The 27460-nt window shown below is 40.0% G+C and overlaps 1 protein-coding gene across 1 annotated transcript in view; it reads right to left on the bottom strand.

Annotated features, from left to right (window-relative positions):
* The window catches only part of PTAR1 (protein prenyltransferase alpha subunit repeat containing 1), a 38282-nt gene extending 12897 nt beyond the window's left edge, over window positions 1-25385 (bottom strand). Inside the window, exons 1-5 of the mRNA XM_056324422.1 lie at window positions 25171-25385; window positions 20704-20873; window positions 11917-11983; window positions 7137-7241; window positions 3219-3432 (exon numbers count right to left, since the gene is read on the bottom strand). Of these exons, the coding sequence (XP_056180397.1) occupies window positions 3219-3432; window positions 7137-7241; window positions 11917-11983; window positions 20704-20873; window positions 25171-25256 (642 nt within the window). The 5' untranslated portion in view covers window positions 25257-25385. The remainder of the gene's footprint in view (window positions 1-3218; window positions 3433-7136; window positions 7242-11916; window positions 11984-20703; window positions 20874-25170) is intronic.
* Between the last annotated feature and the right edge of the window lie 2075 nt (window positions 25386-27460).

Here is a 27460-nt window from a genome sequence, read left to right on the forward strand (position 1 = left end):
AGCCTCTCCTCTAGGAACCTCAGCGTAACAATGGAAAATGCTTCAAACAACTGGAGGTACCAAAAGCCAGCTAATGTCTGAATTCCAACAGTGGAATTTGCTTTCTTAGCAAGCCAGTTTTCTCCATTTCCACACTGAGCAGCACAAGCCCTTTGCCATTTTTCCATGAAGCAAACTGAAAATTATATGAAAACGCCTCCCTCCACCTCCTTGATAGTCTCTCAGCAAAGGGCTCTCTTCTGCTTTCAGCACTGAGCTGAGTACCACGGAACTGGCATTCTGCTCCAGAACAGGACATAAGTGCTCAGTGACCTTTGCCTCAATCTCTGGATCTGTACTCCTCCTTACATCCTCCCTGACCCTGTGCTTGCTTTTTAAAAGTGCTTACCCACCATAAACTGCAGCCAAAGATTTCCTCCCTGGTCTGGGACACTTGGAAAATTAAAACTGTATCTGAGGCAAGAACTTTTAAGGGTAACCAGATAAATATGGCAATGTCCACTCATGCAAAAGACAGGTACCTTCGAGGTCCAGTCAACTAAAAAAAGCCAAGGCCGTACCGGGGATATCTACTGAATAATTACTTTTTGTCTTATGAATCCACTTCTGTCTTCTGGGCATCACACAAGAGAGGCACCACCTCATGACAATGACCCCACCACTTGTTACTTCACTTGTTTTTTTGTTGTAGGGCCTGATGAGTCGCTCTCCATCCTGTAATTACGATACTGAGTATTTCTGTCTAAAGAAAATGAATAGTTTGCCCATCCCTGCTGAACTACACCCTGTTTTCATACCTGTACAATTTCTCTGAAGCATCATGATGTGTATGGATTTTAACAGATGTATACTAATATTACTCTCTTACTCTGGTTCTCTAATTACACACCCACCTACTAGTAGGTGTCTGAACCTCATGTTTTCTCCCCATTAACCACCGTACTGTCATGTAAGCATGCTGGAGTCAGGGCTTTCTCATCCTTTTCCAAGGCAAGTACTATAATACCAGAAAGATTAGATTGGTTTGGAACAATCTGTTCTTGCCAAATCCTTAAATGGTATTAATGAACACTACTCAAGCACTATATAAACTTGCTATTGGGTTCAAATACTGCAGGAAAAACAAACTGAGATTTCTATGTTCAAAGAAGATGGTTTTTACTGTGTAGTGTAAGAAAGAAGAACCATCTATATTCTGTGAGAAAATCTTCCTACAGGGCCAAAACTTTCTCCTTTAGCATTCTGTATCTTTTTCCCAGAGCTTGAACTGAGATTCAGTCTGCAGAAGCATCAGGATTACCAACTCAAAAGAAAAAAAAACCCTGAACCCTACCAAACAACCCACATCCTGAAATCCTCCAAAGTGGGCCAACAGTTTCATAAATTATAAACCTGGTTTTGAAGTCTTATTTCAATAATATTACAACATATTCATAACATTTCCTGGCCTCTGTTTCCTTGTACGCTGCAACAAAAACTGCCTCAAACTACAGGCAAAGTTTGTATTGTAGCAGAAACATGACACTAAATAATACAGGGTACTCTACTCACATTTGAGGCAAACTTGCAATGCCACTAAAAAGATGCACTCATGGTGTCAGGAAAAAAAACCCTAGAGACAACATAGAAATTTCCCAATGAGTTAAACACGCTGCTCAAGGAACAGTAGCACCAGTGAAATTTTGGCAGAGGTAATAAAATCCAGTTGGACAGAAAACTACCACTTCCTTAGTAATCAGCCTAAAAAGAAGGTCACTAGTGGAACTGGGATGGCAGGCAGGCAAATGGAGTTGGGAGTGATCAAACAAATTTAAAACGCTTCCTTCACAGGCATGTTTTGTGACTTGTCACACAAAGCACTGACAACTGCCAATGAATAAATACACCAGAATAATTCCAGTTCTGAGACGAGCTATTCACAATACATTTTTTTCTGTTTCTTTAAATTAGTAAGGAATGGCAAGTGCAAAAAGCACTCAGGGTGTTCCTGATCTTCAAACTACTGTTGTTAACTACAGCATAAAATGACCCAAGTTTTAATTAACACTGCTAACATTCCCCCCCCTCTTTTTAATAAAGCTATTAAAGACTTATGTGAAAGTGTTAGAGGTCTATATTAATAGGAAACAGGGACTAACTTCTAAACGCCAATCTATCCCAATCCTGTAATTCTCCCGAGTTTTCCATAACCACCTTTTCATACAAACTTGCCTTCCTCAAGGAGTCTAGAACATACTTGCTGTTTACTACTAATTTGATACAGCTGTTTTTAATGCTTCCCAGTTGACAACAGAAAACACCAGTAAAATAACATCTATTGCTAGCAAAAGCTGGCTCATAAATGACATAAAAATACATGCTATACTGACTCAACAACCTTCACTAAGTTCATCCCTCACTCCTCCGCATATTTACAGAATGGCAAAATGCAGCGGCTGATGTTAAAAATGTGAATGACACATCATTGTATTAGCCTAATATTCACAAGGAATTCACCTAGCAGCTTAGAAACCACAGTATTATAAAACTGCCTATGCAATTTTTGGTTCTGTCACATTCATTCAATTTGCTGTAGATCTCAATGTTTTAGATACTACTATGTGATCTTAAATATTTGCCACTGCACAAAACATCCCTGCTGGAGTTGAAATAGTTTGATCAGCCCTCAGTTTAAATGCTGTCAAAAGATACTGTTGGAGAATAAGAAACTACTCACAAACACTACTATGCTTTCTCTGAAATTCCTGCTGTCTCTACTGAATCCTTCAGTATTCTGAAACCACAGAGAAGCTGAATAAGTGTATCAAAACAAGACTTTGCAATACATCATCAAAATAAAATGTCAAGCATTATCTTTTTCTCTATTAGGAATTCCACAACTAGTGTTGTAAGAATTTTCAGTTGCCCCTTCTTTATTTCAGCTCAGTCTCATACATCCTCCTGCCACAAGTTCACTAACAGTACCAACAAACAGAACTTTGTACACTGGCAAGAAAAATCTGTTCTTTCTGCCGAGCAGAACCTGCCTACACCAGCAAGAAAAATGCAAAACATACCCATTGCAGTATTTTGCCTGTCTTTTCAAAAACATTCTTAGCTACCTGTGCTAACTTCATACGATACTTCCCATCCACGTCATAGGATCTGCTTGGCAAACCAGTATTTTTTTTTTTCTTAAGACAAGGAAATTTAAGACTTTATTCACTATTGTATTATACCTTGACAGTCAGCTTTCCCAAATGCTGTAAAACCCAGATGCGATGGGACCAGGCATTGTAGTTGCTTGGATATCTCCCAGCAGCTTCAGAGCAGACATTCATTTCTTCCTGCACTAGTTGGTGAATTCTCTCCACAGGTGCTGCTCCAAAGTTTCCTTTAGTCACAAGACTGGGCAAGGAGTTTTCCTGAATTAGTTGTTGCAGCACCCATCGTCTGGTTAAACGATGTACAGTGTTAATGGTGAGAGAGCAATTTTAAGAGGAAAAAAATGTTTTTTCACTTATATAAATCAATCAAACCTTATGGGTATTTCAATTATTAACTAGATGATGAATAAGTAGTAAACATAACCATCTGAAGTCTTCCCATACTGAAAGCTACGAATTTATGATCACACTCTAAAATAATTTAACTCTGCTGTATTTGTTTGCTTGCTGTTAAGCAGTCATGGCTACTTACAGTATGCTAAAATAAAACAGAGGGAAACAGCAAATTTATGAAAAAAATGCAAGGTCTGGATGAGATTTCTAATGAGCAGCTCTTCAGATGCTTGTATAGCACTAAAATAAAGTATCCAAAATGAGCCAGAAAAAAGTGATTAAACAAAAAAAATAATTACCTGTGCTTTGTATTTTTTACATTTGTCAGTACTACACCCAGCAACCCAAATTAGTTTCCGTACATCAGCAGAAAGTGCAAAAGACATACAGTTTCAAAGACTGCTGGTATAACCAAAACAGATGTTTTTACTGCTGAACTACACATATTTGATTTGAAGTGACTAGGATAAGCACAGACTCCTAAATGTTTTTTTTAATTTTACTTTGGACTGACTATTAATAGTAGTTTAGTAGTATTTTGAGAGGTGTCCTCAATGCTGCAGAAAACATGCATCTGCAGACCCTGCACAAAAAGTCTGCTACAAAAAGGGATCACAGATATGCTGACTTCCATAAAGCAGCAAGTGTCAAGAGAATTGCAATGGGCCAGTGTGGGATGCTCTGGTCTGCGACTGCTTTTTCTGTTTTGCACTGGCTCACATCGGTTCCAAAACCAATTAATTGCTACTTTCAGAAAGGTGTCACTCCTGGTTAAGAGAAATCAATAAATAAAATAGAAATAATAAATTCATTTTCTTTAAAAAGATAATTCTGTTTTGCAATTAATATATAAAACGGTGTATATATATGCATATAACATAGATAAGCCAATCACTGTAAATATTTGGCAACCCATCCACTTTTTCTCTCAACATATTTATAATATCCTTGTTCACTGGTATTTTTCATTTATACTGAGTCTTTTTCTCTTGGTTTTTTAAAAAAAGATTTAAACTATTGGTAAACAATGTTAAAGATAATTTATAAGAATGCAATCGTTAAACTGACTGTTTCTCAGCAGAAATCACAAGCAAAGATTGAAGGATTCATACACTGACTTGCTATGTAACATTTGTTTTAACCAAATATGTACAGCCAAATGAACCATGGTCTTTGACTTCTGTGTAACTTTAGGAAACGCAGTAATTTTGAAGACTTAATTTTTGCTTTTCAAAAATGTTTTTTATCTGAACATCACTATCTAGTATTTTTTCACTTCAATCAGCAGATTCACAAGAATTGGGAAATTCTAAAAATGTCTAGGCACAAAAGCCAATGGGTAGAGGGTCATTTCTTTAATAAAAGATAAATATTTATTTCAATAACATTGAATTCTGAGTGAAAACATAAAAAGACAAATTATTTTGATCCTAAAATAATTTCAGTTTTTTAAAATGAGCATTTTTTTTAAAAAAATCAAATACGTTTTACAAAATCATGGGCAAAAAATACAGGCTTCGTAGTCTCTGTGGCTACAACAAAAAAAAATTATAAAATGAAACCTGAGCTTCTAGTTGAAATTAAATTCTACACTTTTTGCATGGGAGGAAAGACAGACAAGCACAACCTCAGAAGATTTCAAATGTATTTATGGTACCTGTTTAATATCATGTTATTATTTTGGAGGTTCTTATGAGAACGTTTTCTCCAATAGATTTGGGGGGGAAAAAAATCCAATTTCTTCTGTCACTGTATGCATGTTCCTATTACTATTACCATTGCAGTTCCTGAAATTACTGCAAATGAACACAGGATATTCAGTGACAATTACGCAATCAATACATATACTGACTCTATATGCACATGATCTAGCTGAAATCCCTCAAAATGTACAGCAAAAGACCATATGGCAAAATGTATGGTCTTTTGACATCTTTAGTGAGTGTACCTCCTATGTGTAAGAAAAAAATATTTTAGATGTGTTCCACTTAATAATTACCCTGTTCTACTTTTTTGCACTTCTGTTTGAAATTTGATATCATGGGGGAACAGAAAACACAGGGTTAATTATGCTCATGCAGAAAGAAAATTTTTGCACATCTTAATTTCTAGCATGTATCAATCACAGTCAACACATCCAAATCCAAGCCAAACAACTGTACAATCACCCTCAAATATACTTTTCTGATTCAGACTAATACCAGACAGAACAAAAACTTACAATGCTATTAAATTATTCCTGATTTAAGATTGCACAGACATTCTAGACAGAATTTTTTATTATTTCTAAAAGGTAAATAAGTACTAAGAACCTACCCTTCTGACTAATTTCATAACAATGTATTGATCATCATAATGATGGTTCAGCACTAGTTACATGCAAAAAACCAGTTTCCAGTGTTAGCTACCACATAGGAAAGGCTAATTCATGACAAAACACAAGATTATTTCCCATTATTTCTACAATACTCCTTTTGCTTCAAATAAAGCTATCAAGCAGCATGAGTCAGTAGCATGGAGATGATGAAAAGCAGTTGAACAACAAAATTAAAAGCCATCGTTGCAGAAATTTGTCAGTGTTGTTGCTATATCAACGCCACTAAGAAATAAATTAACAGAAATCAAGTAGATGTTTATAAATTAAATGCCTAGGAATGTTCCATGTATTACACTCTAGATTCTACATTAACTTTGTGAATTTTAAGGTCATGTACTCACAGAGAAGAGTTTACCAACAACTCCCTCTTCCAAAAATGCATGTTATTAGTATGACTGAAGCTTTATTTTTGATAGATTATGAATCCCCTAATGAGGTATATATGTTGCGTTCAAACCTCTTTAAGGCTGTCTATAACAGGATGAGTTACCCTATGAAAAACACCTAATGAAAACAACCACACACATACCAAGATTATTTATTTCTTTTTAAACAAAGTTGAGCAATGGATCTGTAGTTTATTCGGATGTGCTGCAGGCATTTTACGTACATGCAGTCAAACTGAGACGGTTAGCTTTGTGCATTTGAGTAATTCTGGAGTTATATTTCCCAAAAATACACTATTTTAATATTTAGTAGTGGTGACTTAGTGACATTGCTTAAGTTAGAAATTATAAAAATAAATTCACCAAACTAAAAAGACCGGTATTGGAATGGAAAAGAACCCAACTTTGGGTATAAAGATTAGTTTTTACAGATTCTTGTCTTTCTCAAATGCCTGTAGACAAGCAACACAGTAATACACTGGAGGAGGGAAAGGGAGAAACACAATGCTCAAATGCTCATTACAGACAGAATCAGAATTCTCAGGCTGAGAATTTATGCAAGACGTGATAAACCTTTTTGAAAATTTACACCACCTCCAAAGTTTATTAAAAAAACACACGTGGCAAAAAAGTCACGTATGATTTTACTTGTAAGTGTAAAATATAGGCAGGCATCTTCAAAAGCCAAAGCACAGTACTGGCTCAAAGAATCTGCTGTATTTCTGCATGTCCTCCTTCACCTACGGCTCTTCTTAACACAAGTTCAGTAAAAAAAAGTGCCTAGAAAAAATGTTTTTAAGCTTGGGGAGGCAACAGAATGCAAGGGAAACAAACCTATGAATCCATGTTTCCGGACTCTTTGGAAACTTTGTTAACGCCAGTTTTCCAAGATGCAAATCTCTAAGTGGATTTAAAGTGCCAGACAGTATTAATTCTTTCCTACAAAAGATAAAATAAATTTGTATGAATAAAAGAAATTACCTGAAAACAGAACACAATCCCAGTAACAAATATCATAGTATTTCCTTTGCATCATAATAGAACTTCACTGTCAAACTACAAGAGTTTAAGAAGCCTCTGGCAGATTAAGCCGTTCCACCATTCCACTCTGCTCTATATATACGCAGCCTATTTAATGAGGCCTAACAAAATTCATCCAGATCAAAGAACTTCATCTTAAACTGAACACATACAACCCATTGGTTCCCAAACCTACCCAGAAATCACCGATCTGTATTTGATTTGTGGCTCTTCATCACATTTTCTGTTACTAATCCAAAAGCCAAGCAGTTTGGGCTGTATGAAATGCCTGGTGAGAATAACATTGCTTTTATCTGCACACCCTTAAAGCATCTTCATAACACAGGCAGCTTTTTTCTTTTCTTTGATGCAAGGGCTGCCAATAGGGTTACATATATGACTGAACATTCCTTCTTGAATCCTCAGATCATTCTGTAGATCTGAAAATACAGCTACTTTTCTGCACAGCCCCCCTCCAACTCCCCCCCCACCTGTAGTTTTAAAATATGGTTCAAGGTACAGTATCCAATATCCCTAAATTTAGAAAGAAGTGGGAAATATTCTCTGTGTTGAATGTTTTTCAAACTTAACAGAAAGGCTGAAATCACCAATTTATCGCCAACTTTACTTACGTGTAAAACAACTTTTGGTTTATGAACATAAAGGTTTTCTTTAACAAAACTTGAATGTTCATTCAACATAACCCTTCCCAGAGTACCTCTGACACAGAAAAGCGAAGTATAAGTCTGTATTTATCTTTCTCAGCTTCTTTGCACAGAATTCCCTGCCCCACATGCTATTATTCTTTCTAGTTTCATCACTCTTACTGCCAGTCCCAAGCGTGTTTGTAAACATTGCCCCATCACTGCTTACTCCCAGGACATTAGTCTCAACATCCTATTCTCAGTCTAGTCAACAGCAGCTTTGAAGTAAAGATACAGTAATTTTTACCATTTGCAGACAGGAAACATGCATTTTCCAGAACCTCCAGAAGTCAGAATTAAAAACTAAGAGTGCAAGAAGTAGAAGCTATTTTGGTATGGGTCTGGTGTTTTGGTGTGGGGTTATTTTTTGGGTTGTGAGTCTGTTTCATTGTTGTTCATTGGTTGTTGGTTTTTTTTCATATAATTTATGGTTCATCATACTAATATGCATGACAACAGCTTCAGCAAGAGGAACACTAGCAGATGAAGAGCAGGTGATCAATTTTCAAACCAAAAAATGGGGGCAGGGACACAGACGAATTACGGTCTGAAAAAAGCTGCTCTCCAGTAAGAAGGTAAAACTGTGGTCTGACATGGAACATGTAATATGGTTTTAAAGTAACGGCCCGAGTCTCACAAATAGATTGACATATTCCTTTATGTAGGCACTTATTACCATTTTCTGTCTGCTTTGGAAGTTTCCAGTAGAAAACTGACTCCACCTAGTACACTTGCTTTGTGTTGTATACCCACAGTCAGAAGCTAATGGCAGCAATACTAACAGTGAGCAACATATTTCAAATTCAAGAAAAATGGTGAGATGTATACATCTAGGCACTAGCCTAGACCCTTCTTCTCTACTGAACTGGCAGCTGAACAAATCCTTAAGGAAGTTTTGCTCCTGACACCTAGTGAAGTCAGTACAGAACTATCTGCAGAGGTCAGAAACATAGCTACTGGGACATTTGTTTTTATCTGCATCAAGTTTCAGCACTCTTCAGATTGGATGCATTTAGCAGGTGCTCAACAGGAAATCCAGGCATACCAGCCAGGAGTGGCAGACTGACCAGACAGTGCCAGTGCATTGACTTACGCAACCCAGACAAGAGAAAGACAGGGAACGTCAATGCTGGAGCAGGTGGAATAATTGCTCCATTACTGCAATGCAAAAGGTAACATTTTGGTAACACTTACCATAAGGACAATGAAAAAGCCGCCTAGATCAGTTTAACACTCAAAACAAATGCATGTACATACTTAAGAAAGATTTAAATAACCAGGCCACCTACCTCCCAAAACCTAAACCTGGTGAAGAAATTGCTCTTTCTATATTAAAGCATTAACTGTGAATAAGTAGGCTCACGCATATTTACTTTTAAAGTAAATTTACTATTTTGCAAAGTTGAAGAACATTACAGACAATTCAGTTTCACTGCTGTAGCAGAAAAGCAGCTTTCAGCTTCACAGATTTTCAAATGAGAGATTTTCCCATTCACAAGTAAGGGACTTCAATCAAAAGTATGACTGAAGTATCCCAAATAAACCTCTTTCAAGCTCTTTCAGCAAACGTTCAAGTTGGGATATGTAACTTCTATTGCCTATTCGCTCTTTTGCCATGTGGACCACCTTCAGAATTCTAGCTCCCATAAAAGATAACCTGAAATGATTTTGACTTGCCTTGTGTTTTTTCTGACACCTTTGAAGTCATTGGTATCTGACAGGAAAAAGTTTGACTTTTAGAGCGTCTTGTTACCTACTGTCATTTGACTTTCAATCAATTGCACATGCCAGCAAGTATACAGGCAAGAACAAGAACACCTATGACAATCCTTTCCAATCACTTACATAAAGATTTGGGTCATTTTCACTTGGAAGGGTTTTCAACTTCTAAAAACACAGGATAACTGAAATTATGATTAACAACCAGAGCTGTCTTGCTGCCCATTCAGTGTAACAGGGATGATTTCCCTTCGAAATCTAAGAAGTGACGTCTCCTGTTTTTTAGCGTGCCTTCCTACACCATACAATTAGCTCTTGCTCAGTTCTCATGGTTTAGCTTAGTCTCTGCCCTTCTATAGCTTCCCTTCTAATTAAAATAAATAAATAAAAGATAAACCTACGCAGGCATATTACAATTGTTTAGAATAGGTAATCTGTCTTGGCTTCGGAGCTAGTTCTTCCTAGCACGTAACACATTTGAAGCTTTATCTTCTCCTGTGCTTCACTAACCAGATGAAACTTTCTATGATTGTCAGCTGAGCTTAAATACTCATTAGCCTTGCACAATGCCCCTCATATCTTTTTGCTCTGACAAGTCCTGTATCCTTTCAAAGGTAAAAATTTCCTTTTTCCCATTCCCAAACACTCTTCCTGTACCTTCAATTTCAGTGCTATTGAGTCAACCTCTCTCACTCTCAGCAGAGAGCAACATAAGGAATGGCCACTGGCCAAGAATTTGGGGAGCAAGGTCACCTCCTCTAGTAATTTGTATACTTTAGTAAACCATAAACATCATAAAGGAGAACACAATCCTCATTCATTATTTAACATTTTTCATTCCATTTACAACTTTGAACTGCTCCTCTCATGTCCATAAAAGCAAACTCAGCTGTCAGGCAGACAAAAAGTCAGACTGATAAGGATGAATGCATTTGCATTAAGAGAAGTTTCCACAAAACCTAAAACAAAAACCTTAGTTTTAAGTATCACAACATTACATTACTGTAGTAGTTTCAGTACTTATACATGCTCCTAACTGGGTTTTATCACTTGAAAACTACTCAAACCCACACACTTTCATGACAGTAAGCCCTTCGCTTTCACTTTAATTCCCCTTTCTTATGCCTGAGATGCTAGGAAGATTCAGATCACAGCCGAATCAATCAGAACTACATCAGCAGCAAAAGAAGAAAGAAAAGGGGAAAAAAAAAAAAAAAAGGTGCTGAATCTTATCTAGGGCTGACAGCTACCTGCAGCCATCATCTTTCTAGGTCATCTTGTTAATTTTTCCTACTACAATAATACATCTTAACTACAAAAGTCCTATTTTTAATGAGAACCCTCCCAGACACTAACATATAATTTTCTGTCAGCCCTTATAAAATTATTCCTTTAAGACTGTCTTCAGTCTTACCTAGGCAGCAGAAAGGTAAGATTTTCTCACCTCAGAGATTTACACAAAAATTAACAGATGACAGGGTTGTAATGAACTGTTGCTTCTGGGATCCATGAAGAGGAAGGAGGTAAATTCCTGCTCCTCCTCCATAATGACTCCTGTGCAGGTGCTGCAGCATGACCAATGGTGAAGGCAGACTAATTCAAACAGGAACATGAAAGGAGCAGGGTGGGTGAGAATGTGTCCATAACAAAGGATAGCCACCATCCTCCACTTCTCTTGCAGTGTATCTATTGAGGGCTACTCAGCTTTGATCCAGCTGCATCAGTAATGGCAGCAAATTGAACTGTTATCTCTAAAGGACTCAGGTATAATACTCAAAGAGGGGTAAAAAGAAAACAGTGAAGACAGACAGCAGACATCTTTTCGCTGAATCACGGAGTGCTCAACTGGATAAGCCCATGTAAAGGTTACAAATAGCCTTCCTTAACTGACAGAAGTGGCAGTTCAATGGGATTTATATCCCAAAAAAACCTTGAGCCAAACATGTGACTTCACATGCAGCAGTGTAATCTTTAGCCTGCACTACAAAAAAAATAAAGCCAGTCTCAAGCTCAAACTATCTGCAAGACATACAAGATAGAAGAGATTTTCAGTGTTCTTTCAGCACTCCTTAGCTGGAAGTTCTTATGTCACTAATCAGCACTTAAAGCTTACAGCTGACTTGCTTATAAGGCCCAGGTCTTTCTGAGGTCATTCCCAGAGTGCAACCTACCTCACATTCCAAGCAGTGGTGAAGTCAGGATTCAGCAGCAGCAGGGTACACGTGATATCTATTAGCTCTAAAACAATTGAATAAGAGACAAAGATTAGTAATGACAAGCACACAACAGTGTTTTCTCTGCACTGCCTTACTCCCTGCCCTTCCTCAAAGTCTCTGCTCTGTGAGCTGTTGTACCTATGGATGCCTGCCTCTGCAAAACACTGCTCTGTCTCATTCCAGAAGAAATGCTAGCTTAATTTAAGAGGGAGCAACATCTGCCATATACTCCCTTTTCATTATTTAAAATCATGGACTTCTGTCTGACTAACAACCTGCATCTAAGAAGTCTGCAGCCGGCCATTTCTGACCTCTGTCTATACTGCTACGATCAAACACACAGTATGCCCTCAGTGAGGGACACACATTAAAGAGAAACCTTCAGTATTTAATAATTTAAATTGCAGACAAACTGTATACATCAAACTGAGAATTCTTCAAAGAAAATCCAACAATTTTTAAATAAAACACTACCATTAAAAATATACCACACTATTTCAGCGCAAGTCTCAGCTGCAGATAGCTGCCATATACATTATTACAAAAGATACACATACTATAAAAAAATCTGTAGCTAGGAAAATGAAACACCTTAACATGAATTAGGATCACAAAATAACTCCACTACTTAACCGCACAGAAAACACTTTAAATACATTCTGAAGTGACAGCCTTGCTTTAGACTAAGGTTTTAAGACTAATCCACTACTAGAAATAAAAACAGAACGTTTGTTTGCATCCCTGCATTTAAGCACTGCAGACTGTAGATTTACCTATTACACTTCTTTTTAGCAATGTTGTAAAAACAAAACTGAGGTATACAGTTCTTGAGAATGGAATAGTAATTTCACCGTAACCTAGTCTTTCCCTTTCCCTTTGCACTCCACTCCACCATTTGAGCAGTTTTGGGTCCCACCAGGGTAACAGCGTGGATTCATGAAGTACCTCCACTTACGCATGAGAAATTAAATATTGTCACTGTGTTGGCTCCCTTGAACTCTACTCTCAGGAGACACAGCATCACATCAGTTAACCTATCCGGCAATCAGTTCTTAAATTTATATGGTAATTTTGCAACTGAATAAGAAACTTGCTTCAAAACTGAATGCCTATCCAGGCTTTTACTGCCAAGAAAATCTGGCTACATTCTCATCTAATCAACTGCAGTGCTGCATTGCACCCCTCCCCTGGGCTGCTCCCCCGTTAGGCCTTGACATTTGTGTAGTAAGTCAGGCCGTTAAGCACACGTTGACCATACCAGCAACTCTGGCAAGGCTAAGGTGTGGAATGGCACTGTCTGTACCAGAACTCCTGTTACCTGGCCAAGGCAAGGAACGAGAATGGGGACCATCAGTTATTCCCTGACAGCCCTGGAACATTCCTGACCCAGATCACAGCCCGAGTGGAACAGCACTGTTGTTACTGGAATATTTAAAAAACTACTGACTCAGGTTACAGCCTGGGCAGAAATTTACAAATTACTACAGCAAATCATTTCACTAAATTATAAAGAGTAGTCCTAAGTTAAACCCTCTGAACTCTCCTGGACTACAATAGGCTGCAACCAGCACCTCCTTGTGAGCAGGATGCTGCTCAGAGCTCGTGAATGCTCACATCTGTGAAGTCAGGAGGATCGCCACCAAAAGCTGACAACAGGGCCTGGGATGAATTTTCAGCTTCTCAAGGCTCAACACTTCACCCAGTGAGAAATGCAAAGGTGCAAAGGCATTTGACAGAAGTATTTCACTGAACTCAAGGGAAACTTTTAACAGGTATGTAACTTTCTATGTATCTCTATGCGTCTATTCCTTTGTGTTTGTGTGCACGAATTAGGTACGTCATAGCAAGCAGAATTAGAATTAATTAGATACCCCATAGCAAGTAGAGTAATACCATATCAATAGTTAAATCACTGCTGTTCTGAAGTAAATCCTATTGATTCACTTTGTAATATTAAATTAGTCAATGATTAAGTGCTACTCAAATCTTGTGATCCACCCTAAAACTGTGAATAAACCTTAGACATCCTTTAGATAGAAACCTTTGAAGTCTGAAACTAAGATTGGACCTAGCCACAGCTAATCTCTATTAGGAGTTTAGAAAGCCAGGGTGTCCACTCTGAACCTTGTGACTCAACAGAAGGACTTCCTTACTCTTTGTATTACTTCCATTACAAGACCAAGTTGAGACTAAGCCTGGACCTAGCCGCACCTAAGCTATATCAGGAATTTAGAAAACAAGGAGGCCTACTCTCAACTTTGTGACTCGGCAGGAGGGTTTCCCTTACCCTTTTACATTTTTAGTGTCTGTGTAAATCATTCCAGCTTAATTTTAATTTGTATGCTTCAACCATGCAGTAAGTAACAGTGAACGCTGCCACTGAACTTTGTGAAGTTGCACTCCCACAAATTCATATTAAAACTATTTTCACTAACAGCTTTTATGGTGAATCTTTAAGTGACCTAAACCATTCATTCACAAGATCACCCTGCATTTAACATACTAAATAGATTGTACTCCAGATTATGTCCCACAAATAAGAGGCGCTTTATTAATTAAAGGAAAAAAAGGATAAGGAAAAAGAGTACCTCAGGAACTAGAACCCTGTTTAGTGCAGTTAATATGACTGTAAAATGAAATTTTTAAGTCACTGACGAAATACAACAATAATGGAACATATTAATTCAAAATGCAAAGAAACATGGCTTCACATATTTTTTGAACCAAGACCGAAATAAATTAATACTTATGCGGGTCAAAAAGTAGCATACCTTTGTATCCTACTGTATGGCTACTCTTTCACTTTTGTCAAACAAAGTGATTTTATGTTTTCCATGATGTTCCAACTTACGAGGAACATGTTATGCCATCATGTAATGCAGTGGGGGGGGAAAATATTATTCAGTGCACTCTGTTTGCACTAAGCTGTTATGGTGATATTTTAAAAGCTACCTCAAGGAACTAACTTAACTTTTTATTTTCATGAGTTTTAGCCAAGGTTTGGGGGGTTTTTTCCTTCAATGAAGATTTCCTTTTAAACTCCAATGTGTTGCTAGAGAATGAGTATTTCTCATATGCGTAAGCTACTTCCTAATTTGCTGCCTGAACATATAGGCCTTTTTCTTTGACGCTCCCAATCCCTCAACCAGCAAAGTACTTCAACACCTAATTAATTTTAGGTAGATGAATTGCCCAGTTGAAATATCCAGGATTACTCACATACCTGAAATTAAGCACCTACTACTTGTTATGCTGGCTACTGTTTCCATTTTACAATCCAAAAACTTCATTGGCAACATTTAACAAAACACCAGTTTTATACGGATCTATAGTTAAAATTATGAGCTGACATTGTTTCATGTAGATTTTCCATTTAACCTTCTTAAATACTAATAGTTATTCTATATTTTTAAAATCTCTCGATTTTACATATCACGAATATACATAACCAAATGCTCTGGTTATTCTGCTATTATTACCTTATTTCATAAACAATACACACAAATTGCCTTTAAAAATGCAATAGGCCAAGAGTTAATAAAAACTCTACCAAGATAACATAAGTCTTCTTTAAATCAAATTCACAGTAGCTACCAGCAAATGAGTTTCTTCAAGGCAAAAAAGGAAAAAAAACAACCCAGGCTCAGGAATTACAAGCTTTGTTGCCATCACAACGCAAGGCTAAGCACCTCTATGTGGTTAATTGCACCTTTACCCCATCCAGCAACTTTCTCTCCAGCTGGTGATTATTTACAAAAGTGAACAATCAACCACCAAAAAAACCCCCACCAAACCCAAAAAACCTTTAATACTAGCTGCTCCCCTAAACAGAAAAGTAACGTGCATTTTAAACTTGCTTTGAGCTACATTTAATCTAGACTGCTGGCAAACTGCTGGCTTAATATAATTTTTGAAACATATTATGAGGAGTTCAGTGCATCAAGTCTAGATTGACTACCATTTCCCACGGTGACCTTTATTTTCAGCTGCTTATCACTTTGCCAGAGGTCAGTGGGCTGCATCTAAAGGCTCTAATGCTCAACCATGTATCCATGCAACAGGACTGTACAATAAAGGAGACGTCCACAGACTTTTTTTATTTGTAACAGGTAGGAAAGGTATTTGCTAAAGGAGGGAAAGGTAAATGAAGCTGTGCACTGCAGGATAAGAAAAGCAGATGCCCTAAAACGCTGCAACAAAGAACAGGATTACAGGCAGTTCCAAGTTAAGTCACAAAATATTATGAACTTTTGAGTGTTGATTTTCTAAATACAGTAATTTTGAGTAATTTAGGTTTTAGTAATTATTAGTTATTACCACTTAGAGGTAATACCACTTATTATTATTATAACCTACCACTTATTCCTAAGAAATATATTATAAACTAATATATATTATAGTCATAAGATATTATATATATAATGTACAATTACTATGGTACAACCATGCTGTGGTAGTCAAGATACATTAAGCAAAACCTTATTAGAGCCTAGTTCAGACTTCTGAACACTTTTTAGAAACAGTTTCCATAGTCTACATGACTCCACTTTGAACAATACGATTTGTTTATCCTACTAAGTCATGATTTCCAGTTAACATAACTACTCTGGTAACGTCAAAGGTCTGGAACAGCACCAGACTGAGCCCAACTTAAACAGAAATTTGTCTAACATTTTGTCCATTTTCCCTGTGACAGAGGTTCACTGTATCCTGAATATCAAAAGGAAAGAGGCAGTCAAAAAGAAAATCTCAAAGCAATACCCAATTCTTTCATGTCAATGTTTTTTGATGCTCTGTACAGCAAGTAATGAAGATTTCATGAAGTGTGGATTCTGAGCCAGAGACGTCAAACACCACAATTTTAGTAACTGCTGAAAATACTTTTCCATAGAAAGTCTCACGACAGATCTGGCACACAATAGACAGTAGCTGCCAGCTAGTTCCCCCTATGTCAATAACAAACCCCAACATATTTTATTTACAATGTAAAACTACTTTCTGCAGGATACATTTTAAGCAAACTATAGCATCATAGGTACTCACAACATACCTGTCCTTTCCTACATGAAAGTCTCCTGCTGCAAAAGGACAAATACAATATGTTTTCAGCTCATTTTCTTTTTAAATACGATTGTATCCAGATTTTTATTTTTGTAAGCATATCACACTAAGATGTGCTTTTCAGAAGAGTGTTGTAAAAATGGAAACACAGATTTATAGGAAGTAAGGATATTCTGGGAGTACGCAAAACAGTACTTTGCATTAAAAGAGAAGTTTGTAGTGATTTCAGAAAACCATATTGTGATAATGCAAATAATATGCATGCATAAATAAAAAAAAATGTTGAAGAAAGGATAAAAAACATATTGTAAAATGAGGATTTCTAAACTGGAACAATAGCCAGAAGAAAAGTAGTCACTATTCTGGATTCCAAGTATCCAAAAGAAGCCATAACTAAATTAAATATCTGCCACAGTAAGCTATCAATGACTGACTATAAAGCACTCCCTTCTTCCAGGATCCTGCCTGAAAAATACCAGACACCACATCTGAAAGCAGACGCTTGAATCAGCACCCTGTTCTTCTTCTCTGTTCTATTTAAGATGGATTACAGTAAATTGAACAACACAGAAGTAGTAACATGAGACTAGATTTGCAATCACTGTTTATTACAAGCATCAATAGAATATGTAATTGAGTACTGCAGCAGTAATAAACAAATCTATCCCTTCACTAGATTCAGAAGAAAACAACTACCTGCCAAATTCCAAGCACACACTTATGTCTACAAAAAGGAATCTGCTGGAAAATCCTTGAGAATATTTCAAACATACATAAAGCGTAACATCTCTTGATAAGAGTATGCCTTACAGTTCTCTATGTCCACCTGGCAAAGACTTCCACCTTCCTTCCCTCCACTACTACAGTTCAGTTTCTGCTTGAATTTCCTATCATATGTGAAACTCTATGGTAAAACATACTAAACTCTATAAGCTATACCTTGCTCTACAAACAGCTTATTAACATGGAGGTCCTGATCGTGTTTTACAGTAGTGACACAAAACCTCATGAAATACGAAAACACAATAGATGACCTCTTCTCACACCTTTTAAACTGGCTCTTGTAATTGAAGAAACAAAGGAGAATGGAGTTTCATTTTTCAGAAGAAAACCAACCAAACAAGTCTCAACAAACAGGTAATAATCTAAACTTCATGCCATCAGTATTTACCAACACTTTTATGATCTGCATTTTGAGAGGAAGGGTTCTGCAAGGCTTTGCCCCGGAAGGAAGCAGAGACACTCTTCAAGCAGTCAGTGCACCATACCATCTCGGTGGAATAGGCATGTGCCACAGTGTCACCGCCAGCAAAGCAAAAGCACCTGGACTGGTGTAAATGGAGCAGGGTACCAGCACATTAGCACCCAGCTGTCCTTTAGCCAACAGCTATCAGTGATCTCCAGCCTCCCAATCCAAAAGTGATAAAATCTCAGTGGTCTGTATTTCGACTTAAAGCAACAAGTTTTTGTTTGCATTTCTAGGGGATGACTTCTCTGTCACGCTTGAGACCAAAATGAAAAGTCTCCCTGCAAAAGATCTGCACCATAATGAAAATACACCTCACAAACTCCTATTTCAGATCTGCAAAAACCACCACAGTGAGAACCACCGGTCTTCCTAAGGCTGCCTGTGCTAGCACATTCATCTCCTAAAATGCTAAAATTTGTTTCTGGCTACATGTCAGAGCCAACGTTATTTATATTCCTTGTATTAAAGCTCTTTTTCTTGAATTTCATAATCATCTGCATTATAAATTCTGAATCTGCAACCAGATCACAATCACTGGTTTCCATCAAAACTGAATGTATCACAGCAACTTGATGGCAGCTATCAGAAAGATCGAGGTCTTACTAGGTCCAACCATAAACCACTGAGACCAATAAGAAATGGAAGTTATGTTAGAAATACACATCCCCTAGAAATAAAAGTCTTGTAAAGATGACTGTAATGAGAAAGAATATTCAAGAAAATAAATGATGTGAAAACAAAAAACCCAAAAGGGCAATGTATAATTTACAAAGTCCACAAAAAGTTTTCCTAAATAATCATGTAATGACATGACATCAACCCTCTGTTGGGACACCCATAAAAATCAAAATCTGTTAGGTAAAATAAAATGCAGACAAGCAACAGCTCAGCCATAAGCAACAACACATGAAAACACACTTTCTTAAACTACTCTTTTGAATGCAGAATTAACTCCCAAGCAAAACTGAAACTATTAACAAAAACCAAAACTAGTTTCTTAAACTAGTCTTTTTCATTCTTATTCTGAACAAGACACCTCATAAGCAGTCAAATATCTCCCATGTCACATCTGTTTATAATTCTTTAAAAAAAAAAGACAAGATAAAATATTTCTGATGAGAGTAAAACAAACTAAAAACCAGACAGATGAAAAAGGAAATACAGCTTTGCAATTGCCAAGCTGTACAGACTTGTATTACTGATGCCTCTATGTCTGAAATACAATACATATGTTTCTCACTTCCAATCCACACACTACCAGATTTTTCCTTCTGACTCAGGAAAGCAAGACAAAATTTCTTTGGTAAAGATTAACAACACTTCCCTAAATCACTCATTGAATTAAGTCATACCTCTCTAACCCTTCCAGCTTGGGCAAAAGAAAGGACTTACATTTTCAACTAAGCAACCCTACAACATCAGGTTGCCAAAATGCACAATCCAGAGCCTGCCCTCCCCACTAGTAACACCCAGTTCTTTCAGAACAGGTTAAACAGGCTTTAAGATGAGCCAGTGTAGTGTCAAAAAAGGTAAATGGTCTGGATAAGGGAACTGAATGCACCCTAGTAAGTTTGCAGATGACACCAAGTTGGGACGTGGAGTGTTGACCTGCTGGAGGGCAGTCAGGCTGTGCAGAGGGATCTGGGCAGGCTGGAGTGATGGGCCGAGGCCATTCCTGTGAGGTTCAACAGGGCTCAGTGCCGGGTCCTGCCCTTGGGTCACAGCAGCCCCACACGGCGCTACAGGCTGGGGCAGAGCGGCTGGAAAGGGCCTGGTGGGAAAGGGCCTGGGGGTGCTGGTCCACAGCCGGCTGAGCGTGAGCCAGCAGTGTGCCCAGGTGGCCAAGGCGGCCAGCAGCACCCTGGCTGGTACCAGACACAGTGTGGCCAGCAGGACCAGGGCAGCGATGGTCCCCCTGTCCTGGGCACTGGTGAGGCCGCACCTCGAACGCTGTGTTCAGGTTTGGGCCCCTCGCTGCAAGAGGGACGCTGAGGTGCTGCAGCGTGGCCAGAGCGGGCAGCGAGGCTGGTGCAGGGTCTGGAGCACAAGTCTGATGGGGAGCGGCTGAGGGAACGGGGGTGGTTTAGCCTATTTATCATTCTCCACAACTTCTTGGAAGGAGGTTGTAGGCAGATGGGTGTAAGTCTCTTTTCCCAAGTAACAAGCAATAGGATGAGAGGAAGTGGCCTCAGGTTCCACCAGGGGAAGTTTAGATTGGAATCAGGAAAAACTTCTTCACTGAAAGGGCTGTCAAGCATTGGAATAGACTGCCCAGGGACCTGGTTGATCACCATTCCTGGAGGTGTTTTTGTTAGCTTTATTGTTGGGCCGATGATCTTAAGGGGGTTTTTCCAACCTAAATGATTCTATGGTAAATAAAACATATGCACTATGAATCACACAAAATACTATTCTCCAACTAGGTAACTTACCATCTTTGTTCAGCCACTGTTTTCTTTGTCTGTAGAGGAGAAGTTTATTGTGGACATACGGCAAAAGAAACTTGACACACCAGCTCTCCACACCAAGCTTGTTTTCTACGAGGACAATAGGGCTCCGGTTATATCTGGCTTCAGGGCAGGGTATTAATCCAATCTCATCTCTTAAACAGAAAATAAATATAATTACACTTATTTCCAGTAGATGTTAATCATTTTTCTCAATAGCACAGACTAGCAGTGCTTCCTACCAAGTCAGTTCATCATCTTTTTCCCCATTTTCACTGAAAGCTGTACTCCTTATCCTCAATTAGACTTCCTGATTCTTGCCAGACTGCAGGTACAATAAAATGCATTTTCAGAAAGCCATTGTCTGCAAAACTCACTAGTATATTAACTTGGCAAATAAATGATTCAAGTATGTCTTAAGGCATGGATAAAGATTTCTTAAGCAAAAAAAGTTGATGTATTTTACCTCTGTACAATTTATTCAGACACAATATAAAAGTGGTTTTGAGTTAAGAGCCACTACAAATATTTTGTAGTGCTCTAGTGATAGAAAACAAATATTTTAAGACTTGCTGAAAACTCTGGAAGTAATAGCCATGATTAGATGAGCAAGAATGAACTCAAAATCCTTTAAATGCTCTGTAGGAAGATTCCTTTTGGTGATCCTGGTTCTTCTCACCTTAACTGGAAAAGTTTTGTTAGATTTTCCCAAAGATCCTGAATGAGGAAGGTCCCTGGTTTTTTATTTTTCAATTATCACCTAAGCAGTTTTACTCAGCTGAATGAAACAAGTACCCCTGGTTTTGTGATGGAGATGCAATGGAGCTGTAACAGCTGTTACTGCAAAGGAAACGAAAACACAACCAGTACAGGCACCTGTCAAACCCAAAGCTTCCCAGATGTGCTCTGCAGCAGGCTGACCAGGTGCTCCGAAACCAAAAATCACACAAAAGAAAATCACAGACAGCAATGTCCACGTTTCCCTGTGTCCCATTTTTCCTTCTCCTGTGCAAGGCAGCCTCCTGAACAGGGGCAAGATCTGAGACACAGGGGCCAGTCCGATTAAACAGCAACAGTGTAAGAGAGGCTTTAATCAAGCCTTTTAAAAAGTCTTGATGGCAACAAAAATTCATACCAGCAAAAAAAGCAGAAGAAAGTTAGCTCTTAGTTTCAAAGGGCCATAGCATATGCTATTTTTTCCTCAGCTTTCTCCAGTGTGTAGGGATGTTGGAAGAGCAGCTTTAACACCTTCTTAAAAACAAACAGAGGTTGGCAAGCATTCCACATTCATTTGGACAGAAAGCAACATTACTTTATACTTTCCATTATGCACGACTTCTCCATCAACGCCTGTATAGTGGAAAAAATTGCTGCTGAGGAAGGAGATCCTCAGACCTCAGGCGGGAAATAAAGAGATTGCTTGTGATGTCAGATACAAAGTGTATCCAGGCAATGCGTGAGTGCTGTCCTATTGATGCCCCTGTATCTGCAATTGTAAATTATGATACGCTAAAACCATTAATTATGGGAGTCCCTGCTATTCTGAAACCTTATCTCACTGCAAAACAAAATTAAAGAATGAAAATTAATATTCTGTCAAGCACAGCTCTGTCAATTAACTTCATGAATTACCACAAGAATTTATCAGCTGTTGCTTATAAGGATGTATATACATCCACACCTTCACCTCCTACCAAATACAAGAAGTCTGATTCAGGTGAGCTAAGTTACACAACACTGCTTTAAACATGCCAAAATGACAGACAGGTAGGGTTTGCACAGAGTTGATCAGTCAGCCTGAAACACCCCAACTTCAGAACATGCTCAGTTATCTGAAACTAGCAGAGGACTAGACCACTCCATAATGAAATTCACCAAGATACAGTGCAATGCAAAAAGTGATTTATCTAGTAACTACTCAGGTTTTGCTAAGATCAAACCCGGCCTTCTCATTTAGTGGAAATGTTGCCTCCAGCACTTCAGTATTGTTTTTAATAATCCGTGGTGTTCAGAAATCATATGTTGCTTTTAGTTCCCACAAAGAAACAGAATTCACAATGCAAAATGTCAGGAGGGCAGATTTATATAAGGTGGGGTGCCTGTCTCACAGCCAAAACAGTAATTCAAGCCACCACCTATTTCTGCTCCTGAAGGCCCCTCTGATCTGCAGGAGGAGTAAGTGACAGGGCAAGTCTGTCAGCCCAGAAGACACTGCCTGAAAACACCTGCACCCTCTGCTCCATCACGTATCTAAAGAAAGCTTCTGCAGCAGGACTCACATGCAGGCACCACTGAGTTAGTGCTTGTGAAGTGACTGAAGTACTCTTCATCTTGTGCAAAATACCCCAGCCATGTGACAGAACATGCCTGTTCATGTGATAAGATTGCCCAAACTCACTGCAGGATGGAGGATGCCTACATTTAGGTCAAGTGGCAGGTGCAAGCTGCTCACAATACTGAAGGAGACACCAACTGAGGGCTGCTCTTTGTCAGTATCAGAAGAACCACCAACTATGAAAGTAAGATTTGATTTCTCTCCCTAGATTCCCCAGTTTTCTGATAGTGTCTCTTGAATTTTAGGAGTTATTTCACAGTTTAAAATTTACTTCCCTCAAAACAAGCACCAAAGTCACATTCCAAAAACTGCATGAATTACCTCTACATTTGCAGGATTCCACACTAGGTCACATTCTTAAAATAGAGTGGAAGCAGCCAGACCTTAGTGGGAGATGTTAGCTGTGCTGTCATGAAGTCTGCAGATACTACAGAGCTTCTTCAACCTGTGCAGCAGTTGAACCTAGCAGACAGAACAGCCGCTTTTTCTGCTTAAGGGGGTAAACTAGCACTAGCTCATGCTTCATCACTTGAAGCATGACACATTGCATCAGTCTCAAAGCACACAACTCTCGTAGCCTACTTTCATCTCTGAGACTGCATCTATGAAAGAAAATGGCAACAGCAGCATATTTTTCAAAAATACAAGCTCAAAGTTTGCTACCAATAAACAATTCTGGCAAAGGAGTAGGAGGTAAGAAGAATCAGAACGTTCATTCACAAATACTGGCTGTTTACAGCACATTATGTCTCACAAACTAAAAATGAAGCTTCAGGGCAAAACAGTTCTTTTTTAGAGAGCATCCATATGCTGTATTTTAAAACCTGGCCACCCACCCAAATTGCTTACTACATTTATAGAAACATGAGGGTACTCATTCTAATCCTCTTTTAAGCAAAGGAATAAATTAAGAGCCCATAAAATTTTCCTATGCAGTTGCCTGGCATACATTTTCTGGAAACAGATTAATAGGCCACCACCTTAGAGACTGCAGTGTTTCCGACCAACGGAAACATACCACACTTACACTAGGAGGTTGTTATCCATTATGTGCTTACTCATTTGCCATAGCCAATACGGAGTTTACATAAATAGACATAAAGATACTTCCCTAAACAGTCCGTGTCTTAAAACAACAACGGACAGGGAAGGAAACAGAAATATGGGAGGTACCTAAATCAGGGTCTCAGAGCCGGTCAGCAGTGGAACTGAAAACAAAACACAGGCCATCTGACCCCCAGAATGTTAGATAAACCTGATTCTCTCAAGACAGCAGTAACTGTAGTTTGTGTTTACAGTTATTGTTTGTCTCCTTCGAAACAACACACAATAAAAAGCACCCGGCTCTTTATTTACAGATACAGATTTGAAGGTGGCATTCATCAAACAGCACTGTTTGTACGAGGGTGCAGTTCAGTAGGCTTCAACCCTGAGCTCTGCTTCCAGCAGCGCTACTGCTCTGCCTGGGCGCACAGGGACCCCAACCCCACCGCCCCCAACGGGCTGCCCCGTCTCAAACAGCTGCGAGACGAACCATGCCAAACATCCGACTCAAGCAGGGCTCGTTCAAGAACTCCTCTTTAAAAAGAAATCAATCACTTCCAGGTTTCAGAGCCCTCGCTGGTTTCCATAACGGAGTACTTCTAACCGACGAAGCCGCCCCTGCCGCCCGGCTGACGAGCGGCCGCACGGCTCACCCGCAGCAGGGGCGCTGCCGCAGCCGCGCCGGCGCCCAGGAGCTACTCCAACTCCCGAACGGGTACGTGGCGTTATCCAGAAGAAGACGAGGCGGCCGGCGAGCACCAGCGACCCGTCAAGCACAGATGCCGGAGAAACCGCCTGGCGCCGGCCGGGCCGCTGGCTGGCACGCCCCGGGGAGGTGCCGCGCCGAAGCCCCTGCGCCGGGTGGGAAAAGCCGACGGGTCCCCGCGGCGCCTCACGGCCTGACCTTGGGCCTGGCACCAGCCCTGACAGGCGCCCCCGCCGCAGCCGCCGCCCGCCCACCCGGAGGCGAGCGCGCGGGGCCGCCACGGGCCGAGGAGCGCGCTCGGGACTGAGGGCGGGCAGCGTTCCCGCCCCGGCCCGGCCCCGACCGCCGTGGCCCCCGCCCCACTCACATGCGGGGGTTCCGCTGGAAGGCATTGCGAATGTCCTTCACCACCCGCTGCACCAGCACCGCCACCTCCTCCGGCGACTCGGCCATCTTCCACCTCCGCAGCCGGCCCTGCCGCGCCGCACCGGGCCGGGCGGGCTGGAGCGCTTCCGGGTCAGCGGCCCGCGGTGAGCCGCGGTTAACGCGCGGGCGGCGGGCGGGGCCCGCCTTCCCGCCCACCCCAGCCCCCTCCCGCGGGGGGCCGAGCGCCGGCGGTCCCGCGTAATGCTTCGGAACGGGCCCTGGCCAGGCCCCGCAAGCCGGCGGCGGCAAAATGGCTTCCGTCGCTTGCTCCAGTGGAAGGGCTTTCCTCCCGGGGGGGCATCTGCTGCTGAAGCGAGGCGGGCGGGGAGGCGGCGGCCGGCCTGGCCTGCCGGAGGGCGCGGGGAACCGTCGGGCCGGTAGCCGCGGCGGGAGGGCGCGGCCCCTGCGCCGCCTCAGCGGGGCCCGGGCCCCTTCGGGGGTCCCACCCGTCGGAGCTAGGGAGGGCCGCCTCACCGTGCAGTTGGGAGAGGCCGGGGCAGGGCTGGGGGCGTCGGGAGTGGCGCCAGCACTGTTAAATCTAACAGAGGGCAAGCACCCCTCGCCTTGCGGTGTGCCTGTCACATGCAAACTGCACAGACTTCCTGTCTGCCATTCCCTTTTTTGACAGGTAAATGGTGAAAAGCAGCAGCAGTAATTAATTTATATATGAAACTGGCAGTTTATACCTCTATTATTTTATTATTTGTGCTAGATGTTAAGCCACGTAGCTTAAACAGATAAATGCGCATGTATAGCTTCCCCTGACTTTGAAGAGAGGTAGGTGTACTGATCTGCAAACTAAATGTGAAAAGCTAATTATAATTCTGATCCATACTTTCTGTATTTGGTTGTCATTTAGAACTTTTATTATTCCAAAACAAGTTGTCTTACAAAGCATTAACTATGCATAATTTAGTTGTCTCTCATTTTAAAGCTTGCAATGCCGTCATCATCATCATCTGCTTCATCATTACCTTCGCCACCATCAAGAAGGCCTTGTAGACCCACTGTATGATCCCTTTAAAAAAAAAGGAGAAAGTCAGGAGAGAAGAAGGGCGCAGTCAAAGAACAAATAGAACGGTGGATGTCCCTCAGAGAAACACTGAATGTGTTCTCACATGCTGAAGTTGCCATTTTTTTGCTGGATTTGTAAGTAAACCAGTCTAAAGCAGAGACATGTTTCATGTTGGCTCTTGCCTTTTTGTTAGCTAGATTCTGTCATTTTTGTTCAGATATGACAAATACAAACTTGGAGATGGTGTCTGCAAGAAACCCCAAGTGAAACCAGATGCTGATGGAAGCTCAGTGTTAAAAGCTGAAGATGTGTTGGAAACCTCTTCAGCTGTGACTGCTGAAAGCTAACTTTTGCTTTTTTACATTGTTTTCCATATATTCCCTGAAGTAGTATTTTTAGGTGTTTATGAACGTCTCTTAACCTTGCTGCTGTAGTTTTCTACATGCACGCTTTATTTTTATTTTCACTTCCTATGAATGCATGTTAGACTCTTATTCCTCTATCAGAGGTTATGTAAAGCGCATACCTTGGAAGTAGAACCTAGGATTTCCTGCATTCCCAATTCCTGTGACTTCCTTTTTTTCACCATTATAATACCACCTTGTGGACTGTGGACTAGCTACTTTGGTATAACGCTAGTTTAAGTAGATAGCTGAAGTGAGGATCTCTTGGTGCTGACAGGTGGCAAACCACCCTAATTACAGAATTCTGAACTTAGTGCCTTTGCAAGTGAGAGATACACAGCACATGTTGTTAGCAGCTCCACTGCAGCATACTTGCAAAAACTTTTTTATGATTCCAAGAAAGTGATTTCTTACAGTAACTACGTAAATGTTGAATTAGCATAGGTTTGGGTTTTTTTCCTTTCAGTAGTTCTTTTTACTCTAGTGCATGCCCAGGAAAAAAAACTAGAATGTAATGGCCTGAGGTAGGTCTAAAATACTATCTTCAAATACTGAGTAAGTGGTCTGATCTATTGTATCTGTTGTAAAAATGAATAATGCTTTAATTTTGATTTGGGCTTTAAAGCAGTAGATTTTTTTTTGTGTAAATAAGAAGACAAGAGCCTGTAAACTCATATGGTACTGGAGACGTGGTTGTTATATTAAAAGGTTGTAGTCTTTCACAAATCTGGGCTGCCACAGATTTATTTGAAGGTGCAGTGTATTAAACTCCATATCAGAAAACTAATTAGATATATTGAGTGGGAAAATTC

Source organism: Falco biarmicus, chromosome Z (assembly GCF_023638135.1).
Source record: "Falco biarmicus isolate bFalBia1 chromosome Z, bFalBia1.pri, whole genome shotgun sequence".
Classification (NCBI taxonomy): Eukaryota; Metazoa; Chordata; class Aves; order Falconiformes; family Falconidae; genus Falco; species Falco biarmicus.